Consider the following 12,421-nt stretch of genomic DNA (forward strand, 5'->3'; position numbering starts at 1 on the left):
TATAAGGCAACTGCTTATGTTTAGCAACCAGTGATCAAAGTGGGTTGCGAGAGCCTAACCATCCCACTTCTTCTCAATGGGCAAAATTGAGCCTGGCCTAATTTGAAATGAAACCATCCGACTTCTTTTTCCTCTCCCAAATAAAATAATTCTACTTCCCCTTCCTGCCCGCCCTGCCCCCCATCTAACACTGTTCAGGAATCTTCATTTCTAGTTCACACCAGTGCCTCTGGTATAAGAAAAGTGCTCTACATATATTCAAAAGCACAATTCAATTATAGACAATGCTTTTTCGTTCCTTCTCTTCCTTTTGCTGAAATTGCATGTCCTGCAGAAATATCTGAGATATTGAAGCCACACATTGCCATACTCTTCTCTCGCCTTTGTTCCTCATATTCAGTCCATTGGCAAGCGCTGTCACATCTCCCTTTACAAAAATAAAAATAAAAAATTAAGCCCTTTTCCCTAAAAGCACTGGTCAATACTCTGATCATGTGTTCCCCAGATTTCTGGGAGTTTCTGAAGATATGAATATCAGAAGAGTCTTGCTGGACCATCTACTCCAGCTTCCTCACAGCATCCAACCAGATGCCCACGTCATAAAGCAATTACCGTATTTTTTGCTCTATAAGACTCACTTTTTCCCTCCTAAAAAGTAAGGGGAAATGTGTGTGCATCTTATGGAGCGAATGCAGGCTGCACAGCTATCCCAGAAGCCAGAACAGCAAGAGGGATTGCTGCTTTCACTGCGCAGCGATCCCTCTTGCTGTTCTGGCTTCTGAGATTCAGAATATTATTTTTCTTGTTTTCCTCCTCCAAAAACTAGGTGCGTCTTGTGGTCTGGTGCGTCTTATAGAGCAAAAAATACGGTATATATGTAATGGACCAAGGTATTAATTTGTCCCCAGTGTTTTCCTTTTGCCTTTTGCATGCAATTAATGGGGGAAAGTGCATTCATTCCTTTAACCTAATTGTGGCGTTCCAAGCCATAGCTGCTTGTACAGGGTATATCTCTTGAAATCCATCACCTGAGTATTGCCTAATAAAGTTTGTAAATGGCTTCCAAATGAGCAAAAATTACTTTTCCTAGCTCCGTAACAAACGTGCTTTCTATCCAAGAGGAGATTGGTTTTAGATCCTCCATTCATTCCTTTAATGATCAGCTAATTTGAATCTCAAGTCCCAAGAGTGCCACTGTTTCGGTTCAGAGTAATGCAACATTTACAATGTTTTATTGACATGAGGGCTGTATAAGTGCAGCTTCACGTATGCATTATACAAGAGTCAGCAAATTTAGGTGGATTAATAAAGATATCCATTAACTGTTGATCATGCAGGCTGATTGGGGTTTTTTTTTCTCCAGACAAATCAACTTTCTGTTCACAGGAAGTCACTCACACACATATTCAATCTTTCCCACAGTAGTGGAGCTTTATATAAACGCTGAGAGGCTGCTTTAGAGATAAGTGTGTTGGACTTAGCCCGAGACTCATGTTCAAATCCTTACTTAGTTATGGACCTGTCACTTGACCTGTGATATTAAATCATATATATCCGTATTCATGTCCTGTGCATATCCGTTCAAGCGGTTGTAAGAATGAAGCCCTCTTCAGGTGCTGTGCCAGAATTGTTGTTGTTGTTTAGTCGTTTAGTTGTGTCTGACTCTTCGTGACCCCATGGACCAGAGCACGCCAGGCACTCCTGTCTTCCACTACCTCCCGCAGTTTGGTCAAACTCATGCTGGTAGCTTTGAGAACACTGTCCAACCATCTCGTCCTCTGTTGTCCCCTTCTCCTTGTGCCCTCCATCTTTCCCAACATCAGGGTCTTTTCCAGGGAGTCTTCTCTTCTCATGAGGTGGCCAAAGTATTGGAGCCTCAGCTTCAGGATCTGTCCTTCCAGTGAGCACTCAGGGCTGATTTCCCTAAGAATGGATAGGTTTGATCTTCTTGCAGTCCATGGGACTCTCAAGAGTCTCCTCCAGCACCATAATTCAAAAGCATCAATTCTTCGGCGATCAGCCTTCTTTATGGTCCAGCTCTCACTTCCATACATCACTAGTGCCAGAATAGGATAGGTAAACACCATTAGGGGTTGGGGAACATGCTCAGTGGTCTTGCTGCTAACATTCCTGGAGGCACCATCTGCAAGCACACCATTCCCATTCCATTCCAAGTGTATCGATTTTCCAGGGACATTCCGAGAATTACAAAAGCCATCCCAGCTCCTGATCTGATCCCAGAATGTCCTTGTTTTTCCTGCCAGGGTTGCTGCTGCCAAGTTCAAGAAGGAGGGTGAGCCGGCGTTTGTCCCAAATAGCAGCGGCAGTGAAGGAGCATCCTGTTGCCTCTCCGTGGCCTCTGCATGGCAGCTGTTGCCACCTCATTTTCCTTCTTGATCAGTGGGATCGACAGAGCTTTACCACCCAGAGGATAGGAGTGCTCTATGAATGAATCCATTTTTGTTTTTATTGCTTGATTCCTTGGTATGTGGAAGGCAGAGTAAAAATGCTTCAAGTCAATAAGTTCACCTTAGCGCCTGTTTCTTGCAGCACCCTGGCTGCGATACCAACTGAGATCTTGCTTATTAGATCAGCAAGGCTGAATGAACATGCCAATAAAGCATGACTGTGCATGAGAACCGAACAGTGAGAATGGTGCAACATGTGCATTTGCAAACATGCATGCAAACATAGACGCATTTCAAGACAATGTCCGGCAGAGTTATGTCCCTCTTTCTAAACTACAAGTTGCAGCTGAGGGTTGTTGCGAAGAGAAAATAAAAAATGCAAGAGTCAAAGCAAATGGGGAACAACTATAATCTAATAAATAGTTCCCAACTGCATTTCATCATATTCATCAGGGGAAATGGTTCCAAGAGTTAAACCAAAACTGCATCTCCTTCTAGCATTCATTGACAGAAGAATTTGATTGAGATGTGATGCTGAGGAAGGTTTTACTTAGCTGTTCTCTCTGTACCACTTGCTTTAATCAAAATCATGCACCACAAACACATATCCTAAAGAAATGTATTAGCCATACTGGGGAATAAAGATAGGCATAGTACCTTGCTACCAGTATATATTCTCCTCCAACAAACCTGATAGCAGCTTTGGGGAAATGAATTTCACAGGGGAAATAGCACAGAGAAAAGATTCAGCACCTGCCACCTTAAGCTAGGTAAAGGTAAAGGGACCCCTGACCATTAGGTCCAGTCGTGACCGACTCTGGGGTTGCAGCGCTCATCTCGCTTTATTGGCCGAGGGAGCCGACGTACAGCTTCTGGGTCATGTGGCCAGCATGAGAAAGCCACTTCTGGCGAACCAGAGCAGCGCATGCAAACGCCGTTTACCTTCCCGCCGGAGTGGTACCTGTTTATCTACTTGCACTTTGACGTGCTTCCGAACTGCTACTGCCCCAATAAAAGTTGAAGTTCTTAAAGGGGGGGAGGACAGCAAATCACAGTCCAGATCTTATGAATCAAATCCATTTTTGGCCCCCTAGTTCATAGGTACCAGTGGCAGAGCTTCATGCTCCAGCACCAGGGGGCGGAGAGCAGGTGGGAGCGGGGCTGGCGTGTGTCCTGTGGGCGTGGCACCCAGCGTATGGGGGGAGAAGCTGCGATGGCACCCCACAAGGATCATGCTGCCGGGGGCGGTGCGCTCCCCCCACTCTCCTCTTCCTCCGCCAGTGATAGGTACAGAAGGCTACTTTCAGCATCAGTCCAGCAATACCAGTGCACAAATTGGTTGAAAGGTTTATGGTAGGCTTGCCATACATCAGGAAAATTCCTGACATGTTCTGGTTTTCAGGTGTAAAATTGGCGTCGGGGGGAATCAGTAAAATTTATGGGAAAACCTGAATGTATGGCAACATTGTGGGGAAAGCAGCGGAAACAGCTCAATAAGCTTAAAATCACTATTTTTGTTTCCCCAAAAATGCTCAACAATTTGGGTTTGTTCCCCAAAAAAGCTCAACAATTTTGGGGTCTCCCTACTTCCTGTGCACTTCATGAGTGTCAGGAATTTTACATTTCGAAATATGGCAACCCTAATTTGGGGTAAGTTAGCATGTTAGTTCTATTTAGAGTAGACCCACTGAAATTAATAGATGTGGCTAACATGGATCCATCAGTTTCAATGGACCTACTGTCAGCGCAACTTAGCTAGAGATGACCCTTAAAATAATATCTTAAAATATTAATATAATGGAAAAGGCGGGGGGAGGTAATGGAGAGCAAATTAGAAATAACAAGATATCCACATATAAAAAATGGCAATGACTTACACTGAGACTTACATTGAGAGCCAGTGTGGTGTAGTGGTTAAGAGCGGTAGTCTCGTAATCTGGGGGACTGGGTTCACGTCTCCGCTCCTCCACATGCAGCTGCTGGGTGACCTTGGGCCAGTCACACTTCTTTGAAGTCTCTCAGCCCCACTCACCTCACAGAGTGTTTGTTGTGGGGGAGGAAGGGAAAGGAGATTGTTAGCCACTTTGAGATTCCTTAAGGGGAGTGAAAGGCGGGCTATCAAGTCCAAACTCTTCTTCTTACACTGTAAACAATTAGCTAGTTTGGAATTATTTGAGATTCATTATTTAAGACACACCGAACCCTTTCTACACTCTTCGTACTAATTCCCCAAGTGAATATAGTACCCTCAGACAGTTTTCTCCTTGCAAGTTTGATTTATTACTTACACCATTAACCCACTTCCCTCTTTCAAGTTATCATATGAAGGGTCCTTCCATAAGCCCCAGACTTATGTTTCTCTCCATACAGAATTTTATTCATCGACCAGCCTTGTTTTCAACAGCACAAAGCACATTCGAGAACAAATTCCACCCGATTCTCCCCCAGCTAACAGTTCAAATGGAAAGCAGTGCAGCTTGCAAAACCAAGGCAGCCCGAGTCTTTCTTGAAAGCACTTTTAGAGACTCTGCTTCTGGGTTCTGCAGAGGCAACAAGACGACCACTGTGGGGAAAGTATAAGATTGATCGAAGTTTGGTCTGATCCAACAGGGCTCTCATGTTCTCAGGTTATCTTTGTACTCTTTCGGTATTTTGCAAGGCACCTTGAGGGCTCTTTGAAGCCACCTGCCAGGATAGAAGCCTACTATATTTTTACAAAATAATTAAGTCATTCCCAGTGTTCTGGGCTTGCCTCCTCCCAAGTTCTGAATCATGCCAAAATGCAAATAGGGTTTATCAGAAAGCAGATCATATTTACATTTATACACTTGAGCTGTAAATGTGGTATGCTTACAGTTTTAATTCGGGTGTGTGTGTGTGCCAATGTAGCTCTGAGAATCTGCAGGAACATTGAACGAGGTTGTCTGAAGACAATGACTGCATGATAGTCTCTTCAGGCAATATCCCTCTTTGAACAAGCTAGAATTTCCATATCAGCTTGAGCTGAGCACAGAATAAAAAGACTTTGGAACTTCACAGATGGAAGAAACACCCCCCAGGTCTTCATAATGGGCAAATAAATCCCTGGGATCTGGAGCTAAAGGCACTGATTTGTACTTATGGGGAAGAAATCCATAAAGACCTTAGAAAAGATATATATATAAAACACCAAAGCAGAGATGCTGGCATTTTTGATGGCACAGAATTGAGGTAACAAGGCCTGCATATCACCATTTTACCACATTTGAAATATGGCCTGACATTCAAATTTTTGCTAGCTATAGAATTCCAAGGAAGTTTTGCACCTGTAAATTATTGTGATACACTATTTTCAACAAAGTGAGAGAGTACATACATCTGTGCTTTGCTTGGATCTGATAAGCTCCCCTAGATTCCTTATTGAATGTAAAAGATATTTCACATACAACCAAGAGACATTGAGGCCAGGAATTATGCAGTATCTCTATACAAACCTTCAGAAAGATTTTCACACTGAACAGAAAGAAAAAGGTTAAATCCAGGCTGTATTTTCAATGGTTTTAAAAATGTTTGCTCCTCTCATAAAACTTAGCATGTATATATCAGCAGCAACAATGAGGTATTCTTCTTGAGTCAGCTTTAAAATAATGTTGACATTGCAGTCGATACGTTATGGATTGCCATATTTATGTCAGAACGTATTGGCACAAGAATACATCAATAATATAAAATATTTAAGGATAAGTCTTAAGTTTAAATTAAACCTTACGATTCCACGTTCCTTTCTTCATCTTTTTTGCTCTGCTGATCTTAAATGACAGGTTCCGCAGGTAATGATTTTAACATCTTTCTCTTTTTTGTCAGCAACTAAAACTACTATTTTTAAATAAGTCTCTGCAGAGGAAAACTGGAAGTCAGATCTTGGCTAGCTGATTCTATACATCTGTAATAAATGCCTATATTTGCACCTGAATTTGCAGCTAAAGAATTGTATCCAATGGTGTACACACACACACACACACACACACACACACACACACACACACACAGTTACTGGTTCTCTGCATTAGACAAGCAAGAATGTCAATACCATACTTTTTTTACTTTAAAATAAGGTTAAAAATCTGGGGCATCTTATACATGGATAGTGCATATGCCCATTTTCTAAATTTGGGGTCCCCAAAAGTAGGGGGCGTCTTATACATGGGGGCGTCTTATACACGGAAAAATACGGTACCCTTCAGAATCAAAACAAAGTTCCATTAGGCACAAATTAGAATGGCATTAAGCAGATTATTCCTAGTTGGTCCCAAGGATCTTAATGCAACACTAGTGCATCTGAATTACCAGGCATGTTGATAGATTCAACCTTCATAAAGCCCTCTCATCCTTTTAGGTCATCAGTCCAGCAGGCTAATCCCGATAACTACATACTCACATGAATGGCCTACTTATGTCAACTAAACATCTTAGGTTAATAAATATATGTAGCAGTATAGCTCCTCTTCTGCAAATAGGAAAATCACAACTTGGAACTAATGATCTTTTGAGAGTTTCATCTTTCTACTTTACTCTGACCACATGCATGAGCAGCCATGGATTATCCAGTGACAGCAATGTCTACATAGGCTATAAAATGATAGCCATGTTGTCTCTTGTGATAGTAAATTCTAAGTTATTCATGCATTGTGCAAAAATCATTTCCTTTGTCTGCCCTTAACTACTTCCAATCAATTGCACTGGGCAACCCAAAGTATGAGAATGGAAGGGGGGGGGATCTCTTATCTACTCCATTTGTAATTGCATAATCTTCTGTCACATACTCCCTGACCTTAGTCAACTTTTCTCTGAACTAAAAGCTTCAGCTTTTTTGGTTACTTCTCATAGGTAAGGTATGTCATATTTCAAAAGGTGAAAATCCAGGCACAAAAGTTGTTGAGGTTTTTTGCCCAATATGAAAACTGTAAGGTTGCCATATGTCCAGACACAGTTTAGCTCTATGGAAAAAACTGCTGGATTGTGGTGACAAAGTAACAAATATTGAAAAGAGTCATAAGATGGCGGCTCAGCAGGGAGTTGCATAAAGGGGCTCTGCATTGTTCCTCCAAGAAAGGTTTTATCAGCTGTTTTTAAAGTGTTTTAAAAAACCTTATCCATCTGTAATTTGGATGTCTTTCTGGGACTCGGAACCTTGTCTGAACTGTTTATCTCCTCTAGAAAGCAATCCAAACATGGCTGCAGAGATGTGATAGCTTGACTTATTTAATAATAGTTTGGTTCAGACATAGCAGACAATGAGCCAATGGCTCATCAACCCGATAACAAGCCACAGGCCTGCATGCTCCCTGCTGCCATCCTGTGCCCACTTTGGTTCTTCTGTCCCCGCTTGTTTCCTTTAACGTCGGAATGAGGAAATTGCAGTTTCCTCGTTCCTCATTGGATCGATCATATTCCAGCTTGTAAGCAGTGATTAAGCTAGTGTCAGGTGTGCGTGCAGGAGCCAGGCCCTGTGAACAGTGAACAATAGGACTTTGCAGGACTGGGGCCTTCCTAAGTTTGTTCTGAAGAGACAAGGCGCATCCTCACAGGTGAGGCCGATTGGTAACTCACAGCACCTGGTGGCAAGAGAAGGGAAGGGATATAAGGTCAGCATTTCCCTTCGGCTCTTTGCCACAGCAACACGCTTCCTGCCTTGGGCTTCTTGCTTCCTGATCCTTGAACCTCAACTTCTTGACTCCTTGCTTCTTGATCCTCGGACCCTTGCCTTTGTGCTTCCTTGCTTTCTGACCCTCGGACTCTTGGCTTCCTGGCTTCTGGACCCCCGTTCCTGTTCCCACCCCGCCATCTTGCCCCTGATCCTGACTTCCCCTGCAGGGACTTCGATCGCCCGTGAACCAGACTGTGACAGCTAGTTTCTCAGTTAAAATGGTACAGGGAGCTGAGCACATGAGCAAGAAAGGCCCCTGAGTGCATTGTTTGTCTCAGGCTCATAAACCATGGTTTATCGTGACTTTATTGAGACAGTAATTGTTGTTTTATTTTTAACTCCCCCTCCTAATAATTCCTAGCATTGTACTTACCCTTTTCAACAAACTGATGCTCATCACAAGCTGCCCATTAGGACCCCAAGATCTGTTTCTTGGATAGTCGCAGCTAATTGGCAGCCCATCAGCATATATACCTTAAGTTAGTAATGTATTCTAAAAGTTGTTGTTGTTGTTTAGTCGTTTAGTCGTGTCCGACTCTTCGTGACCCCATGGACCAGAGCACGCCAGGCACTCCTGTCTTCCACTGCCTCCCGCAGTTTGGTCAAACTCATGCTGGTAGCTTTGAGAACACTGTCCAACCATCTCGCCCTCTGTCGTCCCCTTCTCCTTGTGCCCTCCATCTTTCCCAACATCAGGGTCTTTTCCAGGGAGTCTTCTCATGAGGTGGCCAAAGTATTGGAGCCTCAGCTTCAGGATCTGTCCTTCCAGTGAGCACTCAGGGCTGATTTCCTTCAGAATGGATAGGTTTGATCTTCTTGCAGTCCATGGGACTCCCAAGAGTCTCCTCCAGCACCATAATTCAAAAGCATCAATTCTTCGGCGATCAGCCTTCTTTATGGTCCAGCTCTCATTTCCATACATCACTACTGGGAAAACCATAGCTTTAACTATACGGACCTTTGTTAACAAGGTAATGTCTCAAAAGTAGTAGCCATGAAAACGTATCTAGGAAATGGGTCATAACCACCACTTCTGCAAGCCACACAACTGCTACTGTCTACCTAGGAGACCACTTCCTACTTCTGTTAAAGTGGACTTTGGTCTTCATAAATTTTGGCCATGATAGATTTGTTAAATTTTAAGTTGGTTTTCCTACAACAGACTATACAAACTCTGTCCCAGCTAAACTGTCATTACCGAGGCCTTTCCCATAATACAGTCTTATCTCATGATATTACATCCAGTCCACTTGTTTATTGGTTGCATCCATCAGCTGTATTATTTGGGCAATCAGTAAGGCCTCTGAGGAATGGAACATCGAGTCACATGTCTGGGCAGTATCAGTACCTAAGACAATTAAATCCTGATCTAATTGACTGCAGCTCTGGGACAATCTGACAATAATGAGTAAATCAGCAGCCTCATTGATTTCACTGGCATTACTCATGCCGGTAACATTACATGCCCAAAATACCTTTTCAGAATTGGGTCAATATAGTAAGGGTCCCTTGCTTGTCAGGAAGGCTTCAGTTTGAATTGCCCAGGCAGGGCAAATGCAAAGTAGTAGCTAACTGGCTTCCCCGTTGCTGACATTAACAGCTGCATAATAGCTCCATGAGCAAGCTTTGCAAACATGTAAACAGCACAATTAATTGCAGTGATTATGCTCTTAGAAAAATAGAGCATTTCAGTAATTTGGAGCACATTATAGCTTCGTGTTTACAGAACTCCAGGCACATCAGAAAATTAAATATATTTAATTTAGGCTTCAATTGTCTCCTCTTCAAGAAAACGTAAGGCAACAAAATCTTGCACACACAGTCAATTCCATAATCTGGCAAGTCAAACTGAGGGCAGGACTGCATGCATGTAATCTTCCTGAGGGGGGAATATATTTTAGGCCTCAACCCCTCAAAGAGGACTGTGGTTTCTTTACATGCAGTGAGTGTGATCAGTCCCAGTGTCACAATTTGTATCCCAGTAGGATATCATATGCTGAATGAGCAATGAGAGTGGCTCTGTGTCTTGCTTCACATAGGTGTGTTCTCCATTGGAAAGTTGTACAGTCCAACTCTTGTTTAAAGATAAACAAGCACAATAAGGAAGATCACAGGGGCAGCCAGCTGCTGGACAGCAGACTGAGCAGGCACACAGGTTGCCTGGCCACAGTCTTACCCATCAATATATATTTTGCATTTTTATTTCAATTGCAGTAATTATTTCTAAATGCTGGATCAACAATACATCTTAAGGAGCACACACAACTCTTATGGAAATCTGTCATCCGTGGTATGCCCCACAGAGGACCTTAAGGTCCTTTAACAGCAACATCCTAGAGGTCCTGGACCCTAAGGAAGTCAGATTAGCCTCAACCAGAGCCAGGGCCTTTTCAACACTGGCTCCAGCCTGGTGGAACACTCTGTCTCATGAGACCAGGGCCCTGAGGGGTCTGTAAGACAGAGTTGTTCCACCTGGCCTTTGGCTTGGAATCAACTTGATCGCCTTCCCCTATTTTCTTTTTCCTTTCTCCCTCTGTGATGGAACTCTTATTTGGGGACTTCCCTGGCTTTTTTCTGGCCCACGTAGGACCAGTCTGGTTAGTTGGCCTTGGTGAAGATTTGACGTTTTCATCCCTAAAAAGTTTTTGATTTGAGTTTCCACTGAAATGAGGCTGCATTTTAATGTTGCATTTTAATCTTACATTTAAAGAATATCCAACACACAATTGAAGTTCATAGTTTGCTATGACTGTTGGGAATTGTAGATCTGTGAGGGGGGAAATGAGTCTCCAGGACTCTTTAGGGGGAAGTCATGTGCTTTACATGAACACTGGATGTGCTTAAAATATATGGTGTGCTCCTACCCTTCACGTCCACTCTGTCAGTCACTAGTTTTATTTCTCTCCTACATCTACCTTTTCCAGCCATCCCATCCAGCTTTCAGGGTCGTCCCCTTTTGACCATCAGTCAGCATCTGTAGGCACTGAGCACGCTCACTCCTCGCTAGGGTATTGGGCAGTGTCCTTCATTAGTTTTTCTTTTTCAAATGGCTGCATCCAACACTACCATTTAACTCCAGCAGCAAGCTGTGCAGTGGATTCCCCCATTCTCTAGCCCTAGAACCCCCTCAAAAACTGCTGTGGGGGGCCTGCAGGCATTGGAAAGGCAAGAGCAGAAATCATTCTATTTGTGACTTAAAGGCTAATTCTGTTATTTGTCAGCCAACCAAGGGGTGTTGGGTGGAGGTGAAGCTAGTGACCAAGCAGAGACCAAGCATGGTCTTCATTGAGGTAGCTCTGCGGGAGTCTTTCCCTCCATATGATTGGCTGAACGAACAAGGTCTGAAGCAGGAAATGCAAAAGCTCTCTGTTCCTTTGTCCTCAAACTGCACACTGGTTTTTCTTCCATTTGCTCAGTAAAGTGTTATCAGGGCTTTTCTCTCTGGCTCTGTTAATAGAAGCACCCTCAGGAGTATATGGGAACACAGAGAAGGTAAAGGGAAGTCCTTTTGTGGCATTGGCTATAAATGTTAGATGTTTTATTATGTTTTTCTATTCTGCTGGAAGCTGCCCAGAATGGCTGGGGAAACCTAGCCAGATGGGCAGTGTACAAATAATAAAATTATTGTTATTATAACCCCCAAACTTTGGCATTTCTTCAGATTCCCCCAAGTATGCTGCTACCTCTGTCTTGTCCAAAGCTGTTGCCACTCTGACTGCATAAACAAAAACAATAGGAGAACTGAGTCAGAATTTAAAATTAGAAGGATTTGGGTTGATCAGAAATGGCTGGGCCAACTTGAGACTTTAGTCCTATGGCAATTTATCCCATGCTTAGTGAAAAGATTTAAGTAGTAGTGTCATTAAATGAAGGGGACTTATTCATAGGCGGGTTTTGCTTTACTGAATAAAAGGCTCCCACACGTTGACTTTTTAAAAACTGGTCGTACTCTCTCAGGGGAAAGATGTTGCCAAATTTGGCTTGAGCTAACTCTTGATAATGTGGAAATTAAGTGATACTGTGAAGTGAGTCCAAGAGATGTGCTCTACTTCAGTGATTACATCTACAGGAGTTGTCATTATTTATATAGACTGTCACTTTTCTGTATGAAATAGTGGGGGGGGGGAATTCCATTGATTTGTATTAATAGGATACTGGTGACATCTAGTGGCTGGCTTAATAACATATCTCCAGTGTGAGTAACTCTGGGATTTCACTTCTGAAATGTAAAATAACATCGCAGTTCTCCACAGGCTTATTAAAGGTTCCAATCTAGCAACACTCTTAGGACAAGCCATGGGACCAAGTGCACGTCAACAAATGTTTC

At 42.9% G+C, this 12,421-nt stretch overlaps 1 protein-coding gene across 1 annotated transcript in view; it reads right to left on the reverse strand.

Moving 5' to 3' along the window:
• Positions 1-222: 222 nt before the first annotated feature.
• Positions 223-12,421, reverse strand: part of MFSD1 (major facilitator superfamily domain containing 1) — a 45,496-nt gene continuing 33,297 nt past the window's right edge. Inside the window, exon 17 of the mRNA XM_081190335.1 lies at positions 223-427. Within this exon, the coding sequence (XP_081046461.1) occupies positions 272-427 (156 nt within the window). The 3' untranslated portion in view covers positions 223-271. The remainder of the gene's footprint in view (positions 428-12,421) is intronic.

The sequence above is a fragment of the Podarcis bocagei genome (assembly GCF_964188305.1).
Source record: "Podarcis bocagei genome assembly, chromosome: 4".
NCBI lineage: Eukaryota > Metazoa > Chordata > Lepidosauria > Squamata > Lacertidae > Podarcis > Podarcis bocagei.